At 35.4% G+C, this 25,243-nt stretch overlaps 6 protein-coding genes across 6 annotated transcripts; 1 reads left to right on the forward strand and 5 right to left on the reverse strand.

Annotated features, from left to right (window-relative positions):
* Nucleotides 1–1,755: 1,755 nt before the first annotated feature.
* LOC112733386 (uncharacterized) lies at nt 1,756–3,550 on the reverse strand. Its single transcript, XM_025782326.3, has one exon. It carries the CDS (start codon nt 3,256–3,258, stop codon nt 1,897–1,899), a length of 1,362 nt encoding a protein of 453 aa, XP_025638111.1. The 5' UTR covers nt 3,259–3,550; the 3' UTR covers nt 1,756–1,896.
* Nucleotides 3,551–5,155: 1,605 nt separating this feature from the next.
* Nucleotides 5,156–6,316, forward strand: LOC112735405 (probable F-box protein At1g44080). The gene has a single exon (XM_025784945.1). The coding sequence runs from the start codon at nt 5,156–5,158 to the stop codon at nt 6,314–6,316; it is 1,161 nt and encodes a 386-aa protein (XP_025640730.1).
* A 321-nt stretch (nt 6,317–6,637) lies between these two features.
* LOC112733387 (L-type lectin-domain containing receptor kinase IX.1) lies at nt 6,638–9,277 on the reverse strand. Its single transcript, XM_025782327.3, has one exon. It carries the CDS (start codon nt 8,799–8,801, stop codon nt 6,744–6,746), a length of 2,058 nt encoding a protein of 685 aa, XP_025638112.1. The 5' UTR covers nt 8,802–9,277; the 3' UTR covers nt 6,638–6,743.
* Nucleotides 9,278–10,473: 1,196 nt separating this feature from the next.
* On the reverse strand, nt 10,474–14,574 carry LOC112735407 (L-type lectin-domain containing receptor kinase IX.1-like). Its single transcript, XM_072210881.1, has 2 exons — nt 13,769–14,574; nt 10,474–12,648 (listed from the first exon to the last, which is right to left on the reverse strand). The coding sequence occupies exons 1-2, from the start codon at nt 14,525–14,527 to the stop codon at nt 10,591–10,593; spliced, it is 2,817 nt and encodes a 938-aa protein (XP_072066982.1). The 5' UTR covers nt 14,528–14,574; the 3' UTR covers nt 10,474–10,590.
* A 1,454-nt stretch (nt 14,575–16,028) lies between these two features.
* LOC112733388 (L-type lectin-domain containing receptor kinase IX.1-like) lies at nt 16,029–18,605 on the reverse strand. The gene has a single exon (XM_025782328.3). It carries the CDS (start codon nt 18,214–18,216, stop codon nt 16,267–16,269), a length of 1,950 nt encoding a protein of 649 aa, XP_025638113.1. The 5' UTR covers nt 18,217–18,605; the 3' UTR covers nt 16,029–16,266.
* A 574-nt stretch (nt 18,606–19,179) lies between these two features.
* LOC112733389 (L-type lectin-domain containing receptor kinase IX.1) lies at nt 19,180–21,733 on the reverse strand. Its single transcript, XM_025782329.2, is given in 2 exon segments — nt 19,180–21,412; nt 21,415–21,733. Coding segments are annotated over 2 exon segments (2,181 nt in total). The 5' UTR covers nt 21,475–21,733; the 3' UTR covers nt 19,180–19,291.
* Between the last annotated feature and the right edge of the window lie 3,510 nt (nt 21,734–25,243).

Raw genomic sequence — 25,243 nt, forward strand, 5'->3', positions numbered from 1 at the left:
TATAAATAATAATAATAGTAAAAAATTATAGCATACTAAAAAAATAGTACTAAAAATACTAAAAATATACTATATAAAAAGATCATAAAAAATTTTCAGATTTGTTTCAATTACTATAAAGTAAATATTTAATTTTTTTATTATTATTAGTACTCTCTGTTATAATTGTAATTCTCATATACTATGTTTTAGTGTAATTTTTTATAACATAGATTATGATTCTATTAAATAAATAAATAAAATAAAAAATTAATCATAGATAATAATAAAATCATAAACGTTGGATTCCAAATTAATATTAAGAATAAGATTATTGAGAGTACTAGAATAAGAGTACGATGTAAAAAAATATAACATATTTGATTATATCAAATATGTTATATTTTTTTACATCGTACTCTTATTCTAGTAATATATATATATATATAAAATTTATATTATTTTATTTTTATTTAAAAATATATTTTATCTATTTTTATATGTTATTTTTATTTTAGTAAATAAATATTAATTTTATTATAAAATTGATTAATAAGATCTATTTAAATATCTAAATTAGAATGATAGGATAATATAAAAAAAATTATTTAAGTTGAGGTCTATTTTAGTAATTTTTTATCTAAAAGTGATTTTGAATGTTATAAGCCAAACAACATTTATTTTACTATAATCAATTTTGATACAAAAATTACCAAACATAAATCACTTTAACACAAACTTACTTTTTATCAAAATCAAGTTTGCAAAATCAATTTTATGTAAACGGGACGGTAATCCAAACACACACTTAATGGTATTGCATTATTATTGTTACCATGTATTTTTGGAAGAACCCCATTTCATGATTCTTGGTTGTACTGCTTTTGATATTAAGAGAAGCAGCTTATATCATCTGGCATAAAGAACTTTGTACAAGGAAAATAACGTATGCAAAAAACACTGGCATCCATGCTGCAGTTATTTCCCCAAAGTATGCGTGTGATTAACCCTCCCCTATTTGTGCTCTTTTCTCCCCGGGCAAAAGAGAGAACACAAACTGAATAAAAGGTCCTTCCATATAGAGTAAATATAGCCACGGCATACACAGTACTGGTTGCCGGCAATTAAACCAATAGATATGCTGCCCCTTGCAATTTTAAGTGCTCTATGAAATTCATCACACACAAACCAATAAACCTGGCAGTTGAGGCTAATTTACTAATTTAATATGTCTACTTCAAATAATGAAATAATCCGTGCAGCATAGTGTTAAAAATATGCAATTCATGAAACAAAGTTAGACAAGTAAACCTGAAACTTTGGGCGAATACATCATTGTCAACAGCATATCCCAGCCTATAAGCATTTAGATTCTTGCGACACAAGTTGATCAACGCAATTCAGTCATCATAGTTAAACTGTGATATGAAACTATCTTTGTAGAGTGTACTCGAGAACAAAGTAAGAACTTTGAGATCCTAGTTAGCAATCTTGTGAGGACATCTAGAGCAAGAAGAGCCAAAATCAAAGGCTTAAAGTGTTGTTTGAAGTGTAAAGGGACATCCCTTTTACTCGTCCTTTCCCAGTTCCCCTCCAAAATCCCGATTGGCAGATACTCCAGTAAGGTAAGAGAGACTAACCCACCACACCCATTGCATGCACAGTACTTGATTACATACCCCCAAAGCATCAGATCCTAAAGTGCCCCACTAAATTTATATGTAAACCTTAAAGTTGAGCATGCAAATATACACACACATTAAATGTATATCTATCTATGTAAGCCGCCTTCAGCATTATTATTGATGAACTCAATTATGTGTAAATACAATTTACAGTTGAGAAACCAAAACAGTTCAAAACAAAAACTAATGCAAAAAAGCATTTTCTCTGTATCTATCTTTTCCAAAAAAAAACTTACAATTCCCGTGATTGGGTTTTAGGAGAGCTAACTACTGCATGATCCGAACGATCCTCTGGTTCTGGGTCGTCATCACCTGAGCCAACACTACCACCATCGTCATCATCTGCAGTAACACTACCACGATGGTCATCATCTGCAGTAACACTACCACCATCATCATCATCATCTGCAGCAGCACTACCACCATCGTCATCATCTGCTATAACACTACCACCATGGTCATCATCTGCAGCAGCACTACCACCATGGTCATCATCTGCAGTAACACTACCACCATCGTCATTATCTGCAACAACACTGCCACCATCGTCATTACCTGCAACAACACTGCCACCATCGTCATCATCTGCAGCAACAACACTACCACCATCGTCATCATCTGCAACAACACTGCCACCATCGTCATCATCTGCAACGACACTACCACCATCATAGTCACCATCATCATCATCATCTGCAATAATAACACTACCGCGGTCACTATTCTCATCAACATCAACATCACCGCTGTTTTCATCACCATTAAAATTGCCGGAGTTTTCATCATCAGCATCACCTTCAGCTTCATGCTCGTATATGTCATGGGGTGGTCCAACATCATCATTATCGAAACCAAACTCAACCTCAAGCTGCCGCTCAAGCTCCCTTAGCTCCTCTTCGGTGATGTATAGCTTCAGCTCCTCCTTGTAAACTCCCATCTGATCTTCGAGAATGTTCTTCTGAATCTCATGCTGGTTGATGGTCCACTGCAGCTCCTCAATCAATTCCTGTTCGTACCCCTGCCTCTCATCCGCCATTCTCCGGAACTGGTTGGATTCGATCTCGGCAGAGCTCTTCTCGTTCTGGAGGCGGAGGATCATGGCCATGGCCTCCTCGGCGGAGGAGGCAGCCGCAGTGCGCTCCTTCTCGAGGTCGGACCAGGCGACATTGGCCTTGCGGCGCTCCATCTTGACCAATCTCCTGAGAGAGATTACGTCGAACACGTCGTCCTCATCAACAATCAAGCTCTCGGTGTCCGATGCCTCTTCGGAATAGGCGTTGCCTCGACTGCCTCTCTTGGAGGGAGAAAGGCCGGTGATGGAAGGGGATTTGGCAGGGTCAATTTCGGCGACCTTGGACTTGGGAGGTTCTGGAAGAGTGTCGTAATCGAGGATGATACGGTATCTGGGGATGCCACCGGAATCGCAGAAGAAGCGAAAGTGGTTCTTCGCGTGCCAAGCGAAGCGGAGAAACTTAATGCAGAAGGTGAGCATGAGGAACATGCCGAGGAGGTTGAGGAGGCGCGAGAAGCAGGAGAGGAGGACGTAGCCGCATCCGAGTTCGGTGAGAAAGCTGAAGGCGGGAGCGAAAGTCATGAGGGTGGAATCAGCCCAAGAGTCAGCATCTGAGGCTGAATTGGGTGAATCGTGAATCGGTGGTGGTGATGGTGATGGTGATCAGTTGGCGGACAAATCGATGGGTGGTCTTCTCTTTATGGTTACTTCTTGGACCATTTCAGAGATTCTCTTGGTCATGCCTTTCTTCGTTATCCCATGCATTTCCCATCTTCTTTTTTCTTTATTTAATCATCATTTTTTTTCTAACATACTCTTACAATACATTTCTTATCCTCCATCTTTATTTTTCTTTTACTTTTATAATTTTATTAGAAACATTATCATATAAGATTACATCATTTTTATATACATCGTGGGTACACCAAAATTATTAATATAAAATACATATTAAAAATAAATTAAATTATATATATATATATAAAATTAATTTTAGTATCTAATTTTAATATAAATAACATTTTTATAATATAAAATACATATTACCAATAGAATTAAACAATACAGGTATACAAAATAACATTTTGTTTTTATATATACCAACATACCGACATATAAAAAAAACAATTGAATTGTGACATTATAAATTGTAGTGGCAGTGAAATTAATTTTTAAAACATGCATTAAAGTAATAAATATTGTAATAATTTAATTATGGGTTTAATTAATATATGTTTTAAGGATATATGATTAGTGAGTTATGCTACATATACACTAAAAGTAGTTATTAAAATCAGTCACTATTATAAAATATATGCTAAAATATAAATACACATTGAAAATAAATTAAATTACACATCTATTTATATACAAATACATTGGTAGCTAATTTTAGTGTACAAATAATATTTTTTATAATTAGTTTATTATTAGTGAAAAATTTTAAATTTTTTATTTAATATATACAAAATAAATATATTAAAAATTTAATTTTTTTTATATTTTTAATAAAAAATGTTCAATTTATAATTTTAACAGATAAACCCTTTAATTATAAAAGTAATGCATTAAATGCAGTTAGATATGATTATATGAGAATATAAAATGTTAGGACAATGTGGTCAAACACAAATTTATGTGTGTTTAATGATGTATTACTAAATCAAAAATAACTAATTTTCAACAATTAATATATAAATAATTTTCTAAATGAATAAATGTAATTAGATGATACTATAAAATAATTTATACCATTAATGTATCAAACTCGATATTTGATATGATACTTACAAAGATTGTTTTAATTATTTTTTTTAAGTAAATAGTTACCAAAATTTTAACTATTTTTCCAATAAAAATTCTTGTATTAATCATATTATACTCTTTCTTTTTTTTTAGAATAGACAGTAAAATTTGGACTGCTTATAGCCTTATACAAAAATTTTTATAAAATTCAGACCTCAATCTTGGAAGATACAATTTACTAACGACACAATTCCTAGTTAACTCCTACTGAGTCATAATTTACAATAACGAATGTGGCAATGTGCTACGACCCGTAAGAGACAGATCCCTGAAACTATGCTCCTCTTTTAACCAGATTAATTATTAATTATATCTTGACAGACTCAGAAAATCAACATGCTTTCAAAGATATGAAGTCTTTTTTTTTTATGGCATGAATAGTAATACACTGTCCTTATCTCTAAACCAAGCAAGTAATAAATAATATTATAGTATTATAATATAAAATGAGAATTCCATCATCTTTGACTTATATCGCCAAACGTATTGCCCAAGGAAGATCTTTACAGTCTACACCTCTTTCTTGTTGATGAAGTGTAAATCTCTTTTCTAATGATTAGAATATCTTAGTGTTCTTGGAGATCAAGTCTATGTGCTTGTTATTTAGGGACACAAACCTTATGTTCAATCTGAGTTCTCAAGTCATAACAATCATCCTATCATTATAATTCCAATGGCTCCTAAGGGGATGAATAAGAAGCAACAAAATTCAGGTGGCAAAGAATCCAACAATTCCACACCATGGCCAGATCTTCCAAAACATATTTTCAACATAGTAGAAGTAAAGTTCCCAAATCTAGAGAATAACATCCATTTTGGGGGTGTAACTAAGTCATGGAGAACAGCACCAAGAAACTGTAATCCAGAATCCACACTCCCCTGGCTCCACCTCTCTAATCACCACAGAGAAAACATTGAGAAGTACCGTCAGCATGTTGCTCGCCGCGACTGCATCAGTACTTCATATTCACATTTTGTCTGGGGGTGTTGGTGTAGGCTCTTCTTTAAACCCAAAAGGTATCCATGGAAAAATTATGTAGGGTGTTCCAATGGCATCTTGGTGGCTGAGTCAGAACCGCTTTTTATATACAATCTGTGGAATCCTATACATAGAGAGTGGTATCATCTACCATTCTGGGATGCTAGGGTACCAATAATACTTTCTGTGCTTTCTTCATCGCCAGAAGATCGAAAGTGTACGGTTATGGTGCTAACTGGAATCAGTCACCCAGCTTTTGCATTCTACAAATTAGACAGAGGATCTGGTGCTTGGAATACACAGGAGCCTCAATGGACTAAACAAGATTGCACCGTTACTGAGCCACATTCAAAAGGAAGGTCAGGGACTATTATGCAATTCACTAATGCCATTGGATTTAAAGGTAAGTTTTATGCTCTGAGTTTGCAGGGTACTCTTGCAATTTTAGAGGAGGTTGATTCTGTTTTTAAAATAACTAGTTTGAGTGCAACAAGGGCAATTCCTTCTGTTTCCTCAAACCATTTCAGAGAGTATCTACTTGAATCTGATGGAGACATCTTGCTTGTGTATCTTGTATCAAGAAAATCTTCAGTGCATACTGTGGATCATGTTGAGGTTTATAAACTCAGTTTGGCTAGACTCTATTGGTTGAAGTTGGAGAGCCTTGGGGAAAGAACACTGTTTGTAGGGAGTAATTGTAGCATGTCTGTGTTGGCAAGTGAAGTAGGATGCAGGAAGAACTGCATCTATTTTAGGGCCTTTAGAGCTGATGAATGGTGTGTATATGACATGGAATCAGAAACCATATCCCTTGGATATTCTAAACTTTGGATGGAACCAATAGGAGAAGAATGATGTGGTATTTGTGTAACTCTTGTTTATTGTACCATTTTATATTGAAAGCAATTTTATTTATTGAATAGATGTTCTTAAATGATTACGATTGCACATTCTCCTTCTTCAATATTGAATATTTGGGGTATGATGACCATCCAATTAAAATCTAGTAGTTTTAGCTTCTTGTTTAATTATGACTGCATGCTAACCCCTGAGTTTCCACCATAGAAGATTCAAGAATTGACGTTAAAGGTATGAACTCTCGATTGAAAAATCTTTAGTCGTCTGTCTTTGAATTCTCAATTTAATTTAGCTTTAGGACATGTCGGAAGATTGAAATTACCCACACATCACACACAATAATGCATATATCATTTGTGAAAAGTACAAGAAGGAGAGAAACACATTAGAATTTAGTTAGATTAGTACATGAATTTCAACATAATTAGCGTGTGTGCAATATCTTAGACGATGGAGAAATGAGTTGTGAAGTTGCACTGCCCGATTGTGAAGATCCAGCAGTGACAGAGCTACTTGAAGTAGAAGGCTGTGTTTGGTTATTCCCAGAAAAAGCAGGAATCCTTGAGAGCAACGTAGAGCCATCATGTTCTTGAGATGACAGAGTGGGCAATGCAGCTTCATGGTTAAGCACACGAGCAGCTTCACTAATCTTGGGCCTCATAACGTAATTAGAGTGAGTACACCAAAGGCCAACAATCATTAACCTCTCCATTTCTTCTTTATCAAACACACCATACAATCTTGGATCACCTGCTTCTAGAACAATACCTGTGCCATACAGTTCCCAAACCCAATCCACCAAGTATATCTGATTTTCAATTTTATTTTGTTCAATCACTTTTCTTCCGCATGCTATCTCCAAAATAACTACTCCAAAACTGAATACATCAGATTCTTTACTAGCCTTCCCTCTAGTTGCAGCTTCAGGAGCTAGATATCCCAATGTTCCTGCTAAATCCGTTGTTTTCGAACTTGTCCCGTGCTCCATTAGTCTTGCTAACCCGAAATCTCCGAGCTTCGCATTGAAATTAGAATCCAACATAACATTGCTGGGTTTGATGTCCCTATGAAGCACACAATGGTCCCACTCTTCATGTAAATATAACAATGCTGAAGCCAAGCCTCTAGCAATCTTATATCTTACTTCCCATGTTAATAGGCCTTTACCTTTGAACAGATAAGAATCTAAGCTCCCATTTTCGACATACTCATAAACCAGTAGCAGATCATTCTGCTCGTGACACCAACCAATGAGTTGAACCAAATTCTTATGCCTCAGTTGACTAATGATCTTGACTTCAGATGCATACTCCCTCACACCTTGTTGAGATCCCTGGGAAACCTTCTTGATGGCAACATGGATGTTCAAGTCTCTTAGGAATCCTCTGTAAACTCCACCAAAACCTCCCTCTCCAATTTTATGTCCGTTTGCAAAGTTGCTAGTTGCTCTAGAAAGTTCTTGATAGGAGAACCTCCTAGGACCAGTGCGTCGTTCAAAATCTCTGTCCATAGCAACCTCATCAGCATTCTCCAAGCCGCTATTCCCCCTCATCAGTTTCCAACTGAAAAGACAAGCTAGTAGCCCCAAAATACATGCACCGCCAATGGTCACTCCTATAATTAGACCTTTCTTGCTTCTACCCTTGTGATGTTGCGCCTCTAAGTCCGTAGAGTTGAAGGACCATGATTTAAGGGTATGATACTCGTATGAAAAATCCTTCCCTGGTGCATATCCTGTTGCTGAAGTGAAACCAAATTCAACCCATTCTGTTGTTAAGATTTCCCTCAGATTAACTTCATCGCAAGACAAGTGTTGTTCAATTTTTGTGATGTTATCTTTATACCCGGTGAAGGTGACACTCAAATTGTTTGTGCTAGACTTGTAAGTGACAACAACATCATATCCTCTTTCGTCCCAAACCTGGAACCATTGTCTAGAGCAAATACTGTGCAAAGAACCAACATCCACACCCACGTGGGCATACGGAGGATCCCAGTCATTGGAAAAGGTATCAAATTCCACGGCCACAAATGGATGTTGGTTTATGTAGGTTGAGTTACCCGCTTGGGCACGACTCATGAGGCCAATTCCACTGCCATCTCTAGGATCAGGAAGTGGGAAATCTGGCTTTGCAAGAAAGAAGGTGATCCCATCACCGTAAAAGGATCTATTTGGGGTGTTGGTGGAAAAGGAGAAAGTGGTAGTGAAGTCTGTGAGATGTAGTAGTTTGCTGTAGACGACTCTGCCGAGACTATCTTTGGTATGGAACTTGGTGAGTTGGAGGACTCCGTTGTCCTGATAGGCCTCTCCTGAAAGGGTCAAGGTGTATCCCGGGTTACTGAAATCCGGGTAGTTGAAGGATAAGGGTTCTGCCTCTACTTGTGCATGGTGATGATAATATATCACGAGTGTGAACAATGTTACGTGAAAAGAAAGATGCAAGTAACTTTTGTGATAACACTGATGACATGTTGTGGCCATGGGTAGTGGCTTCAGGCTTGAGAATGCTAGAAAGGTGAAGAGCAAAAGGTGAAGCGGGACATTAAATATACAATTCTGTTTATTGCGAGACGCGTAAGATCTCCACGGAGGAGGATTTCAGCTCTTCACGTTGCCAAAGCCAATTGGTTAACATATTCCTCCCTGAATTTGCAAATGAATCGTCTTCTTTCTATCACTAGTTTGACTTCATCCGTTAATTTCTTTGTCCTCATCCTATTGCTGCTGTTATTATCTAAGATAAGATGGTCCAAAGTAGTGTGTTTAGGTGGAGGATATATAGGACTTGTAGGGCACAGATTAACTGATTTTATAAAGGGAAAAGTTCATCATCCCCACATCCAAGAATTCTAAAGTCTTCTACTCCCACGGAACCTCCACAATCCATATCATCACCTCAAATGAATCAATTATATATACATATAAAATGTATCTTCTCATGAGAATGAAATTCTTATATTTTTTATAATTATGTGAAATATAATTATTTTAATTTATTTATTTGATATGTTTTAATAATTATTTTTATAGAGATGTTAAATGAAAGTGGCTTGCAATAATTAAAGAGAGCATTTCATTTGCTGGTATGCGTAATAAGAGTTTGACTACAGTGCGGTAAAAAAAATTAATTATATTATTACGATAATTTTGATTATTTTAATAAAAAATACATAAAATAATATATATATATATATATATATATATATATATATATATATATATATAAATAGTTGATTTAGTGATTTAATAATATATTTTAGAAATTATGAATTTATTTTCAAGAATATGCATAGTAAAACATATGTATCTTAATTTATTATTGAAAATATTAAAAATAATTTATATCCATTTATAACACTAAATAAATAATTTTTTTAATAATTGAGTATAATATTTTTGAACATAATATTTTTTATAATATAATTTCTTATATTAAATTTTTATAGTTATATAAAATATAATTATTTTAATTTATTAGGTATATTCTAATAAAAATCAAAGACAAATGTATTCTTTTTTATGAATTTAATGATTATATTAAATACATTATTTGTATATTATTTATTGGACAATTTACGAAAATAAAATATTTGGCTTTTAAAATTACGAAAATGCAACTTCTACGGTTTGTAGATATTTTCGTATCCAAACTGCAAAAATTATATTTTCGTAATTTTAAAAGTCAAATATCTTATTTTCGTAAATTGACAAATGATATATTTACACCCATGCATAGGGTAGCAAATAACAATTGGCAAAAGGATTGTGTTGCAATGAGTTTAGGCTAATGATATATGGCAATAAGAGTCTAAATCTTTAGGCTACATTTAGTTTGCGTTTTTATTTTTAATATTTTTTATTTTTTAAATTTTGTGAAGAAAAAAAATAAAAATAGAAAACAGGATTTTATATTTTTTACTGTTTTCACTTTTTTTTACAAAATTTTAAAAAAATAAAAAATATTAAAAATAAAAACAGAAAATAAAAACACAAACTAAATACACTTTTATGTCGTAGGAAAAACAAAAAAAAAAAAGAAAAAAGAAATAAAAAACAGAGCATTGGATTAAACATATGTAAAGAATTTCCGGAATTTTCAACACCCTAGAGCCAAATTTCGTTTTAGGAGAATGACTGGATGACATACAAGCGATTGAAGAAATGAATTGGGTAAAATATATAAAAGCAGCAAATGTCAAACATTTATTTACAATTTCATGTTGAAAAGAAAGAAATAATTATAATCATAAAATTGCTAAGAATATGAACATCATGTTCCTAGAAGTTTAGAGGATTCTGAAGTTGCAGTGGTGCTAGACTGTGAAGACGCCGTGGTGAGAGAGCTATTGCTTGAAGTTGAAGGATGGCTTTGGTTATTTCCAGAAGCAGAACTTGTCCTTGGGACGAAATAGTTGGAAGAATGAAGTTGTGATGGGAGAGTGGGCAATGGAACTTCAGAGTTAAGCACAAGAACCACTTGCCTTATCGTAGGCCTCATAGTGTAATCAGTTAGAGTACACCAAAGTCCAACAATCATTAACCTCTCCATTTCTTGTTTATCAAAAACACCATATAATCTTGGATCCGCTGCTTCTTGAAGATTACCTGTGGGATACAGTTCCCAAACCCAATCCACCAAGTGGATCTGATTTGCGATTAGATTTTGTTCAATGATCCTTCTTCCACAAGCTATCTCCAATGCAACAACTCCAAAACTGTACACATCTGACTCTTTGCTTGCCTTGCCTCGTGTGGCAGCTTCAGGAGCCAGATATCCCATTGTTCCAGCTAAACTCGCCGTTTTCGATTCTGTCCCGTGGTCCATCAGTCTTGCTAACCCGAAATCTCCAAGCTTCACATTGAAATTAGGATCCAACATAACATTGCTGGGTTTGATGTCCCTATGAAGCACACATTGTTCCCACTCTTCATGCAAGTACAATAAAGATGAAGCCAAGCCTCTAGCAATGTTATATCTTACTTCCCATGTCAACAAGCTTTTACCTTTGAATATATAGGAATCTAAGCTTCCATTTTCCATGAACTCATAAATCAACAGCAGGTCATTCTTCTGGTGACACCATCCAATGAGCTGAACCAAATTCTTGTGCCTCAGTTGGCTAATAATCTTGACTTCCGATGCATACTCTCTCACCCCTTGTTGTGATCCCTGAGATATCCTCTTAATGGCAACATGGATGTTCAAATCTCTTAAGAATCCTTTGTAAACTCCACCAAAACCTCCCTCTCCAATTTTATGTCCCTTTGCAAAATTATTAGTTGCTCTAGAAAGTTCTTCATAAGAAAACCTCCTGGGTCCAGTGCCTCTTTCAAAATCTCTGTCCATAGCAACATCAAAACTGTCTCTCCTTTTTCTGCTCCTCAGCTTCCATCCCATAAAACAAGCCAGCATTAAAACACATATTAAAACACCTGCACCAGCACCTAGCCCTATCACCAAGCCTTTCTTGCTTCTATTCTGGTCATTTGCTTCATGAGTGCTCAAACTAGTGTTGAAGGACCATGAGCTGAGGGTGTGATACTCAAAGTAGAACCCCGTTGCTGAAGTGAATCCAAACTCAACCCATTCTGGCAGAACATTTCTCAGATTAACTTCACAAGATAAGTGCTGCTCAATTTTTGTGACATTATCCTTGTACCCTGTGAAAGCCACACTCAGATTGTTGGAACTAGAATTGTAAGTGATAACAGCATCATAACCTCTCTCATCCCTGCTACTGAACCATTGTGTTGTGTAAGTACCCCTGATATCTCTTATATCAATACCAACATGGTCAAACGGAGGATCCCAATCATTGGAAAAAGTGTCAAATTCCACTGCCACAAAGGGATGTTCTTTTGTGTAGTTTGGAGTATAGAGTTGATCACGGCTCAGGAGACCAATGCCACTGCCATCTCTTGGATCAGGGACTGGCAAACTGGGCTGTGCTAGGTAGAAGGTGATGCCATCGCCATCGTAGGATTTGTTTGGGGTGTTGATGGAAAAAGTGAAATGGGTTGTGAAATCTGTGACCTTGCCTGTGTTGTTGTCCCAAAGGTGAAACTGTTTGTAATATGTGACTCTGCCGAAGCTATCTTTCTTCTGCTCCGTGAGTTGAAGGGATCCATTATCATCATAGACATCACCGGAAGTATACAAGGTATCTCCTCTGTCGGCGAATTGATCGTAGTTGAAGGCCAGTGGTTCTTGTGCATGTGATATAGTTGCAATACTTGCAACTAATATTACATGAAAAGAAGCAAGCAAGAAACTCTTTTCACAATAGTACTGAACCATGGATCTTTTTTTAAAAGAAAGTTTTTTGGTATTTCAGGGTAAGGGGTTAAGATCTTGATATAGCACATTTATATTGGTGATATAATGTCTTTTTAAGTTATCCACCGTCCTCAGCAACTACTACTAATTAAAGTCTTCACTCTTTACCCACCTTCTTGGCCTTCTTCAGTCCAAGACAGAAGGGTTATTCATACCAATTACCAAGCAGCTACCTACATAGTCCACACGCAAAAGCTGAAAAGGACCACTAATAAACCAACCGTGTTCTTTTTATCAGTATCTTCTTGTTTAGCATATAAAGTCTTTGCTATTACATACTGTGTCACTTTTGACCTGATATTAATTAAATATATTTTTATTATTGTTACCTTGTTTTGCTTTATTTTATGATTCAACTACTATTGTCTAGCGGTAGCGATGACTCTTCAACGTAAGGACTTGAAAGGTCGTTTCGTGCTGAGGTAGAGAGGAGAAGAAAGAAACCAATGGCCATCAGGACTTTTTTATGGTATTAATGAACATGATTAAATTAATTTTTATATAAATATGATAATTGAGATATGAAACATATCATGTTATATAATTGAATTTAATTTTGATCCATTGTCATTGTAAAATAATTTTACACGTATATTTAATTATATAATGTCACATCAATAAAAATAATTACCCTTCACATGTAATTGCATGATTGTGTAAAACAGTTTACATCAAAATTAAACTCTAAATAATGTAGTTAAACGTATTACTTTATCCAATAATGTTTAGCTATGCTTTTTGTATGAAAATTACTCTAACCAATTTCTTGTAAATACTCGCCTTAACAAAATTGGCGAAAGTCCAAAGCCAAAATACCAACTTAGTAAGGGATGTCAATGGAAGCAAAGTTTTCAGCAAGGCCCTAAAAAAGTTGAGAAGAAGCCATTCTTTAATATATGTTTGTTTTTTCCTGCTAAGTGCTAAAGGTGTTAATCTGAACATTATCTTACTGCAATTCTACTATGATACATGAAGAAGCAAACCATCAGAACAGAACAAGACATTTACCTTCATTTTATTTTGTGAAATCATTTAACTCCCTCCCTATATGCTATTGCTATGTGTATATAGGCATGTTTCCGTGATAAATTCTGAATGCTTCTTCCTAGTCCAAACTGGAACTAAAGGACCATGAGAAAAGAGTATGATACTCATAGAACAACCCAGTTGCAGAAGTGAACCCAAATTCAACCCATTCTGGTAACACATCTCTCATATCCACTTTACTCCATAAATTCTGGTTGATCTTTGTCACGTTATCCTTGTACCCAGTGAATGTCACGCTTAGATTGTTGGTAGCTGCATTGTAAGTGATAACCGCATCATATCCTCTCTCATCCCTGCTACTGAACCATTCTGCAGTGAAAGCAGTGGCAATAGATTTAACATCGATGCCAACATGATCATAGGGAGGATCCCAATCGTTGCCAAAGGTGTCAAACTCCACCGCCACAAACGGGTGTTCGTTTGTGTAGTTTGGATTACTCAGCTCATAACGGCTGAGGAGACCAATGCCGCTACCGTCTCTTGGAACTGGAAGTGGGAAATTGGGCTCTGCTAGATAGAAGGTGATGCCGTCGCCATCGTAGGATTTGTTTGGAGTGTTGATGGAGAAGCTGAAATGGGTGGTGAAATCTGTGACCTTGCCGGTTTTGTTGTCCCAAAGATGGAGAGGTTTGTAATAGGTAACTCTGCCGAGGCTGTCTTTCTTGTATTCAGTGAGTTGGAGGGCTCCGTTATCTTGATACACATCTCCGACAATGTTTAAGGTGTTTATGGTGTCACTGAATCGCTTGTAGTTGAATGCTAATGGTGTTGCATTAGATATAAGAGCCAACAGGATTATGAATGTTGCTTCTGGGGATGTCATGTTTGTGGCTAATTCTGAATAGATTAGATATTTCTTATAATCTTCAACAGTTCAACATCGTTTTTGCCAGATTTGACTTTAGGCGAATGTGTGAGCATCCATTATTGACTTTGATGGACTTGGATAATTCTTTCCTCATAATTAATTCTCACCGCTCGATTTAGTTTCTTGTAACTCTAGAAACAAGATTTGCGATTTACCTTAAACTCTACACTTTTTTTTTTTTTTTTAAATTATGCATATCCATTGAATTTTCTTATTATATTTATTTTTATATTAAAAAATAAAAGGCATATATAAAAAATGTACTTGAAAAAGTAATATAAATAAATAACAACTTTATTTCCAGACGTAAGTGTAAGCTTCCACGTTAGTTTTTATTTTACTTTGTGACGGTGGAACAAAAAAATTTATGTATCACAAGAAGAAACCTCGTTTCATTGAGGGTCTTTTGTTTGATAATGAATCTTAAGCTTTGGAAGTGTTTTAAACAAGGGTTTTGATATCCTGTATCCAAGGGTATTGGTTGAGTATATTATAAAAAAATGTTTTAATATTATTTTTTGAAAAAATAATTTTTTTTTTTATGATATGTTTAATCAATATAAGATGGTAAAATTCTTAAAATAATTAGTATCAAGGACCACATATTTTTGCCTATAAATAATAGTTCAAATGGCATAAATTTTCCATACTTAATTAAGAGGTTGTGGGTTCGAGTCTCCTATTTTTCCAAATTTTTTGCCAATGAGTACGTATTTCTTGATTGTACAAAGTCGAGTTGAAATCCCATGAAAGAATTTGATGTATAGCAAACAAATGTCCTGTGCAGCCGAGAATCCAAAGGTAACATATTCGGGAAGTTAAGTTCTCAAGTCCACCATGGCAGATATATGTTGCAGCAGGACAAGTGATGTGTGAGTATGACAGTTGTGATCTTGGTGGGTATAAAACCGTTAGGGGCTGCTTGCTGCCGGCTAAACAAATTAAAGACTTGGCTTTTACTTGATCTTCTTCAGTAACTTGTATATAATTCATAAACTTTTTCAGGTAGATTTGGTTTTGTGACAAATGGCAATCAAAGACACTTTGTTCTTAATAATAGTTGACTATTTCTTTTACAATGACTTCCAATCCGTGGCAGATATTAATGACCCCGAACATGGATTTGTCAACTACTCCAATTTAGAAAGCCTTTCTCGATCACATTGACAAAATAAAATGTGAGAAATGTTTTCCATTATTCTTGATGTACACATCCTAAAACTCCTTCAGTTATATTCCATTGCATTAGTAGATCCTTTCGTACGTATTTAAACCTCACAAGAAAACCAAGGCCAAGAAAAGGACTACTTGGTGCCCAAAAAGTTACTAATATTCTTCTTTTTTATTTATTTATATATAGCTAAAGGATGTGGCTCAACTCTACCAGCCACAAGGCAAGAACGTTCCCAGAAAGGGTTGGTTCATTCAAGTACTCAGAGAAAACAAACAATTCCACTTCTGCTACACATAAGTTTTTATTACAAATGGCAATTATATCAAGTTATGGTTCATAAGACCGAATTGAATCAAAGTTTAATAACAAACTCAAATAATGTGAATGAAAACATACGCTAAAGGAAACACTGAATTTATCAGAAGCAATTTAGAGGGAGGCACATCATTAGAAGCTGGGATGATACCAGAAGAACTTGTGTTTGTGTTTGAACTAGAACTTATGCTCTGATATGCACTGTTCACCCATCAAGATAGGTTGGTACTGGCAACTTCGCTGGAAGAGTGGGTAAGGGAGCTTCAAAGTTGAGAACTTGAATGGCTTGTCTTATTGAAGGCCTATTGTTGTGATATGGGTGAGCACACCACAGCCCAACAACCATCAAGCATTTCATTTGTTCCTTTACAAAATCTCCATCTAGCCTTTCATCTGCTGCTTCAAGAATCCTTCCACTTCCATAAAGACCCCACACCCATTCTACAATATTGATTTCACTTTCCGGAGCCTTATATGTGATGGGTTTCCTTCCACACGCTATCTCCAATGCCACCACTCCAAAACTGTAGACATCTGATTCTTTAGTAGCCCTGAATGTAGTATTGCATTCTGGAGCCATGTAGCCCGGAGTACCGGCTAGAGCCGTGGTTTGCGCGCCTTTTGCATGGTCAACAAGCCTTGCTAGCCCAAAATCCCCAAGTTTGGCATTGAACTCTGAATCCAGCATGATGTTGCTTGATTTGATGTCCCTATGCACAACACATTGTTCCCATTCTTCGTGCAAGTATAGCAGTGCGGCCGCCAAGCCTCGAGCTATGTTGTATCTAACTGTCCAACCCAGCAGATTCTGCTTCTTGAAAAGATGAACATCTAAACTTCCATTAGGCATGTACTCATATACAAGCAAGAGCTTCTTGCTTTCCGGACACCAACCAATCAGTTGGACAAGATTTCGGTGCCTAAGCCGGCTAATGATCTTTACTTCCGATGCGAATTCCTTTATTCCTTGATGAGAATGTTCTGAAACCCTCTTGATGGCAACGTAGGAGTTGATATCTTTGAGATACCCTCTATAAACACCTCCAAATCCACCTTGACCAAGCTTATTCTCATCTTTGAAGTTATCAGCTGCAAACGCTAATTCAGAAAATGAATACTTTTTGGGTCCTGCTTCTCTTCCGAAATCCTCCCCCATATACTCCTCAAAATCTTGATCATCGTCTTCCTCTTCATCACTTCCTTTCTTCCACTTTTTCCACAATCCAACCAAAACCAAACACAACCCAACAAACACAACAACTCCACCAATTCCCAATCCCACTGCTAGTCCTGTGTTGCTGGCCTTTTTCTTCTGATTGGGAGCTGCACTGGAAGATGGATTCATTGCAACAGGGGATTCTGCTTTCGCTATGTCGTCTCCCAAAGTTGAGTTTAAATCCCAAGAGAGAATTTTGTGCAAAGCAAAAGAAGTTCCTGTGGCAGCTGAGAATCCAACTGCAACATATTCAGGAAGATATTCTCTCAAGTCAACCACAGCAAACAGATTCTGCAGCATGGTAGTGTTGGTGGCTGAGTTGAAACCAGTGAAGACAACACTAAGATTCATGGAAGTAGCATTGTAACTGATCCAAGCCTCATTGACTTTCCCTCCCCTAATGTTAGCCTTAGAAAACCATGTGGTATTAGCAACAGACCTCAAGGAGTTAACATCAATACCCACATGTTCATTGGGCGGATCGAAATAATTCTTAAAGATATCGAATTCCACGGCCACAAAGGGGTCTGCAGTTATGTTGAATGTGTCTTGGTTGTCAACAGTGAGGCCCAGAGTTCTTCCGGCCGTGGCACTGGGGACAGTGGAACCGTTGGGGCGGAGGAAGAATGCAAGTCCATCTGCATAGTTAGTTCTATTCTGGGAATCAATGATGAATGAGAAATGGGTTGTGAAGTGTGTGAGGTTCCTTGAAGCTTTGTCCCACAGGTGCATGGGTTTGTAGTACACTGCACGACCAATGCTGTTATTCAAGTGCGCTTTTCCTATCAGCTGGATAGTTTCTTCCTCTGCTTCTGCCCATGCTTCATATCTTAGGGTGTTATTGTTGTTGGAATCAAAACTGGTAAAGTTGAAGGTTAAGGATGATGCATAATAAGGGAAGATGACTACGTAGAGGAACAAAATGGATGAAACCGCCATGTTTAGGAACAAAATGGATGATCTCAATCTCTAGGACAGTACTTTGAATAGTGAGGTTCGGTGGCTGCTGAACCAAGTTTTGTGCCAAAAGAGTGTTCACACATGTGAATGACCAGTGTATATGGTGGAAAAGAAAAATCACAGCTTACCAATAAAAACTTTCCTTCTTTTCTTTGCATTTACACACATAACATTTCCATAACTAAAATATATACCCATATAATAGAAGCTTCATGGAAGATTCATTATGAAAGGAAGAGAGACAATATAAGGTGTAAGGACCCTCAACGAGGCCAACTTGCTTTGCTGCAAGTTTTCCCTGCATGAACAATAATTAGTTTTTCTTAATTCTTCTTAATCAGTATCTTAAGTTTCGTAATATTTTATAGGTTTTTTTTTCTAGAAGCACAAATTTTACTTTGATAGATTGATGTAGATGTTGGAGGATAATAGTAACCAAGAAAGAAAATTTAGTTCCCTCTACGAGAAAAAGCAATTTCTTTGAACCGAAATGCTGTGATGTAGATATTTCTGATTTTTTTTTAACAATTGGTTAGATAAAGCATTATTAAACCGCAAGTTGATGTCACTGTTTAGCATTCGAAACACCCCTTCCATCAAATATGGCAACTGGCCATTGGCAGTTATTATTAAATTATTATAGCAGGTACAAAGACCAAGACCTGGGAGTCAATGGAACGTGCTTTTCTATGAATTAGCAATTACCACCAATAAGTGAGTCTCATTTCAGGTCAAATAAGCCAAAAACATGATAAAAAGAAGAGTAATCATATCTGAATGAGCTTGCAAAATGGATTCACAACAAAAACAAATATAATATAAATCCATCTTTATGAATTCATAAATCATTATTATGCTTGTGAGTTAAGAATTCTTTATGCGATAATGGCATTTTGAGTTTCCAATGCAATGTTGCAAGAGAAGGAAAATAATAAGAGTAGAGAGAAAGAGAACTGGTTCAGTACGAAAGACAAGCACAAGTGTAGAATTTTACTTTAAATTGGAAATTAAAACATCAAAAAGCAAAAACTGAAGGTGATATATTGATATCAACTTAGAATGTACGTAGAGGTTGAGAAGAAGCCTTATTGTTGGAGTGTGTAGACCCAACAGTGAAGGTGCTACTGCTTGAAGAAGTTGAAGGCTGTGTTTGGCTATTATTCTCAGGAAGCAAAGATCTGACAGAGTTAGGTGCATCAGTACCCTGTGATGGGAGATTTGGCAATGGAACTTCAAAATAGAGTACTTGAAGTGTTTGTCTCATTGATGGCCTTTTAAGGTAATCACTGTGAGTACACCAAAGCCCAACTGTCATTAGCCTCTTCATTTCCTCTTCCTCAAATGCTCCCAACTCTAATCCTGGATCTGCTGCTTTAAGTATATCACCTTTGCCATACAGTTCCCAAACCCAATCCACCAAGTATATCTGCTCTTCATTCACATTTTGTTCAACCACCCTTCTTCCACATGCTATCTCCAATGCAACAATTCCATAACTGTATACATCTGACTCTTTACTAGTCTTCCCTCTCGTTGCAGCTTCCGGTGACAAGTAACCAAATGTTCCTGCTAAATTCGTTGTTTTCGAACTTGCTTCATGGTCCATCAATCTGGCTAACCCAAAATCTCCAAGCTTTGCATTGAAATTGGAATCCAACATAACATTGCTGGGTTTGATGTCCCTATGAAGCACGCACTGCTCCCACTCTTCATGCAAGTAAAATAAAGCTGAAGCCAAGCCTCTAGCAATGTTGTATCTTACTTCCCATTTTAATAACCCCCCACCTTTGAACAGATAAGAATCTAAACTTCCATTTTCCTCAAACTCATAAACCAGTAGAAGCTCATTCTGCTCATGACACCAACCAACGAGTTGAACCAAATTCCTATGCCTCAGTTGACTAATGATCTTGACTTCAGATGCATACTCCCTCACACCTTGTTGAGATCCCTGAGATATCCTCTTGATGGCAACATGCATGTTAAGGTCTCTCAAAAATCCTCTGTAGACTTCCCCAAAACCCCCCTTACCAATTTTATGCTCATTTGCAAAGTTATAAGTTGCTCTAGAAAGTTCTGCATAGGAAAACCTCCTTGGTCCAGTGCTTCTCTCAAAATCTCTGTCCATTGCAAGGTTAATTACATTCTCCACTCCTCTTTTCCTCCTCAGCTTCCATCCCATAAGAAAAGCTAGCCCAAAAACACCAATTAAAGCACATGCACCAATAGTAACCCCTATGATTGTTCCGGTTTTTGTTTGATTACCCTTGTTGTCCTTGTGTGTTGCTCTTTCATTATTGTCCCTGCTGTGTGCTTCCAAGTCCAAGTCCAAGTTCATAGTAGAGTTGAAGGACCACGAGAAAAGAGTATGATACTCATAATACATACCGGTTGCGGAAGAGAAGCCAAATTCAACCCATTCTGGTGGTTTCTCTCTCAGATCCACATCAGCGGATAATTGCTGCTTAATCCTTGTGATGTTATCTTTGTATCCAGTGAAAAACACAGCCAGAACATTTGAAGTAGCATTATAAGTGATATCAACATCATATTTTCTCTCATCCTGGCTAGTGAACCATTCTCGAGTGTAAGGAGTGGCCATACTATTAATATCAACACCTACATGATCATATCCAAGAATGGGATCCCATTCGACATTGCCAAAGGTGTCAAATTCTACTGCCACAAAATGATCTTTGCTTGTGTAGTTTGGAGTAAGCATCTGAGCACGTGACAGGAGACCAATGCCGCCGCCAAATCTTGGAGTTGGAAGAGGAAAGTTGGGCTGAGCAAGATAGAAAGTGATGCCATCCGAATTGTAGGTTTTGTTTGGTGTATTGATGGAGAAGGTGAAGTGTGTGGTGAAATCTGTGGCCTTGCTTGTTTTCTTGTCCCAAAGATGCAGCAGTTTGTGATATTTGACTCTGCCAAGGCTATCAGTCCCATAATAAGTAAGGTTGAGTGCTCCATTATTAATGTCCAGAGAGGCATCTCCTCCTGTAAGATTTAAGGTGTTTCCCATGTTTCTAAATGTCTTGTAGTTGAATGCTATTGGAGCTGCACTTGATGCTACAGCTAGAAAGAATAAGGTGAAACAAGAAAGAAGATAACTTTTGTTATCACAGTAGTGTTGATGAGATGCTGCCATGGCTAAGGAGACTCGTTCAATTGTATCTTGGTTGAAGCTAGTGAATGCAAGAACCCTCTAAGAAAGCTGCAATGGGCAAGGGAATGCATAGAAGAAGAAAGAAAGACAGACGCGAGTAGAGAAGCGACTTAGAGGGAGTTGTGGTATGAACAATTTAGAATTGTCCGGTGGTTGAGAAGACTTGGTTTCTTGGTGTTGTGGTCTTTCCCTCTTAATTTTCTGCTGTAGCTTTGAATGGGTTTTCTTTTTCTTTTGCAATGCATAAGCTTCCACGTTATTGTTGATTGACTCAGTGACAGTGAGCATTTATTACTGAGTTTGTAATAAGAAATTTAATAAAGTGATAAATAAAACCCCAGAGTTTATATTTTGGGCAGATTGGTTCCCGAAAGAAAAAAAAGTACCAATAAAACTCTCTACGATAACAAATGTGAACAAGTTAGTTTAAATTAAAATCTTCTACTTTAATCATAAAGGCTAATTTAAAGGTAGTGTGTCTTTATCTATTATCTTAAAAAAATTTATTGATATTTTTTTTAAAGACTAATATATTCGAAGTGTAAATTTTTAGAAATTTATTTGTTATTTTACTCTAAAAAATAAAGAAGCTATGGCTTAAGGGGCAGATTGGAGAACCCGTAAAAGATAAGGAACTCGTACAATGGGGTAGTGAGTGCTTCAAGATAGATTCAAGCATCATTGTGTCTACCAACCATCCTCCTCTGTCTTATTAACTCCTTTGATGGCACATGCATTTGGAAGAGATATTAAGATTGACTAAATTAAATTTTTGTATTGTATTTGATGTATAATATACTTGATTGAGTTATATCTCAATATTATATTTAGTTTAAAATAAATATAAAAATTTATCAGTAAATTTAGAATTTAAAAAATTAAATAAACTACTGAAATTTTGTATTCCGAAATTGACTATCAAATATAATTCCAGTCTTTGAAAACAAACGCTGCATGGCCCTTCATCTTTGACGAGATGTGTCTACGTATATTTATTTTCCAATGTCCCTTATGTCCCCTTCTACTGACTACTGCTATGGCTAACCAAGGATAAATGAGAAGCATTACAAAAATATTGGAAATTCTTTGGTGCTTGAATTTTTTAGGCACCATAGAAGAGACCCCAGAAATATAGGCTCGCTGCCATAGTTGAGACTACTTTATTGGCTGCGTGTTCTATCCTACCCAGCTACTTAGTTAAGGTGGTTGTGACATATGGCTAATGAGACCGACGGTGTTAATTTAGTTCCTTTGGGGATATTGAATATTCAAATCATGACAGTTTTTTGAATTGCATTATAAACCCTATACTCTTGGATAACAATTGTGCACAAATTTGAAACAGTTGTTCTTATTCAGATACGGCTACCAAATTATAGCAACAGACAAATGCCATTAATAGTGTCCACAAAGGGCAGTGGAAACATATGCAAAAGAAAGAAAGAAATAAACATCACCAAGACAAAAAAAAATTTGTAAATAATGGAAGAAGGAGCTATAAGAGATGATGATGATGAATGCACTGTGAAATCATCAAGATAGGTTTGTACTGGCAATTTGGATGGAAGAGTGGGTAAGGAAGCTTCAGAGTTGAGAACTTGAATGGCATGTCTTATTGAAGACCCAACAACCATCAAGCATTTCATTTCTTCCTCCACAAAATCTCCATCGAGCCTTTCATCTGCTGCTTCAAGAATTCTTACACTTCCATAGAGACCCCACACCCATTCTACAAAATATTTATGTACCACAACAAAGAAAGTTCATCCGACTGAGGTCTTTATCCTGCCTTTATTTCTTTTGATAATGAACGGGCAAATCATCCATGTAAACTAAGTTGAAAAAAAATTTACGTGATTCAACCAAACCAATAATCGTTACAGAGTTCAACCAAAAAGACATTTTTATGTAATTAGAACTAGTCTAATTCAAATTTTACATTTACAGTAATTCAAATCAACTAATTAGTGTGCATGTAATTCGAATCAGGTTGATTCGAATTAGTGCTGTCTAATTCGAATTAGGGTGATTCGAATTAGTGCTGTCTAATTCGAATTAGGGTGATTCGAATTACACACGCTATCCATAGTAATTCGAATTGGACAACTTCGAATTACTCAAGAGTTGGTGTCCATAGTAATTCGAAAGAGAGTGACACACATTTTGTGATATAATTTGCAATACTTTTCTGCTCATTCTTTTATTAAAAAATTAATAATTTATTAAAAAAATTAATAATTTAAAAATTAAAAAATATATATTTTATTTCATGCATTAAAAAAAACTAACAAAATATTTAATTACGAGACTTCTATAAAATATTAATGAGCTATCAATTCGAATTTCATACAATGCTCTGTTGCCCATTTTTAATAGCTCATGAATATTTTTTAATAAATTGTTTTAATAAATTTATTTAAATTATACTACAAAAAATATTTTATTCTATGCAAAACAATTTAAAAAAATAGCTTAAAAAATATTAGGAGTACTATAAAAATTTGTAATGTTCTAATAACTTAGGTAAATACATGCATGTACTCAAATTTTAAATAAAATACTCTACATAGTCAATAATAATTTAAAAATTAAAGAAAATATTTTATTTCATACAAAATAATTAAAAAAATATATTTTATTCCATACAAAATAATTTAAAAAAATGGCTTAAAAGATGTTATGAGTATTATAAAAGTTTGTAATATTCTAGTGATTTAGGTAAATACATGATAAAAATATTTTTTCTTTAATTTCTAAATTATTATTGACTATGTAGAGTATTTTTTTAATGTCCTAAGTCATTAGGACATTACAAATTTTTATAGTACTCCTAACATCTTTTAAGCCATTTTTTTAAATTATTTTGTATAGAATAAAATATATTTTTGTGGTATAATTTAAATAAATTTATTAAAAAATATTCATGAGCTATCAAGAATGGACAGAAGAGTATTATATAGAATTCGAATTGCTCATCGTATAATTCGAATGAGAGTGATTCGAACTTCCCCATGCGTAATTTGAATCATGTAATATCTCACCATATAATTTAAATAAATTTATTAAAATAATTTATTAAAAAATATTCATGAGCTATTAAAAATGGGCAACAAAGTATTGTATGAAATTCGAATTGATAGCTCATTAATATTTTAAAGAAGTCTCGTAATTAAATATTTTGTTAGCTTTTTTTTAATGCATGAAATAAAATATATATTTTTTAATTTTTAAATTATTAATTTTTTTAATAAATTATTAATTTTTTAATAAAAGAATAGACAAAGGTTTTGTACCTCCGAGAGTTGAGCTTTTCGGACAGTTTGTGCTAGTTGGCAGAGTTAATACTAAGGAGCGATTGACTAGACTGGGAGTTTCTATCCATAGTGATAATATTTGTGTCTTGTGTGCCAAGGAGGTTGAATCTGTTGAGCATTTATTTTTTCTTTGCGAGTTCACATGGCAGGTGTGGTGCACTTGGTTGAGGTCTTTTGGTAGACCATGGGTAGTTTCCTGGAACCATGAAAGACCTGTTTGAGAGTTGGGTTGGTTTGCGCAATAAGAAGCAAGATCAGCAGCCGTGGATGGTAGCGTTCTTTGCAGTAATCTGGAACGTCTGGTTGGAACCAAATGCCAGAATTTTTAATAATACAAGAGCAGGTGTTGAGATCATTCAAATGAGGGCGTTGTCGAGCTATAACGAGTGGAATGCATGTCATTCTATTGGTGGTTGATGGCTATGAGGAGATGCCATAGGATAGAGTTTCTTTTGTATGCAACTATGATATGTTTATCTGTTTGCTCCACTCTAATGTGTTGAGCTTGTTTTGATTCAAAAAAAAA

Source organism: Arachis hypogaea, chromosome 13, assembly GCF_003086295.3.
Source record: "Arachis hypogaea cultivar Tifrunner chromosome 13, arahy.Tifrunner.gnm2.J5K5, whole genome shotgun sequence".
NCBI classification, from domain to species: Eukaryota; Viridiplantae; Streptophyta; class Magnoliopsida; order Fabales; family Fabaceae; genus Arachis; species Arachis hypogaea.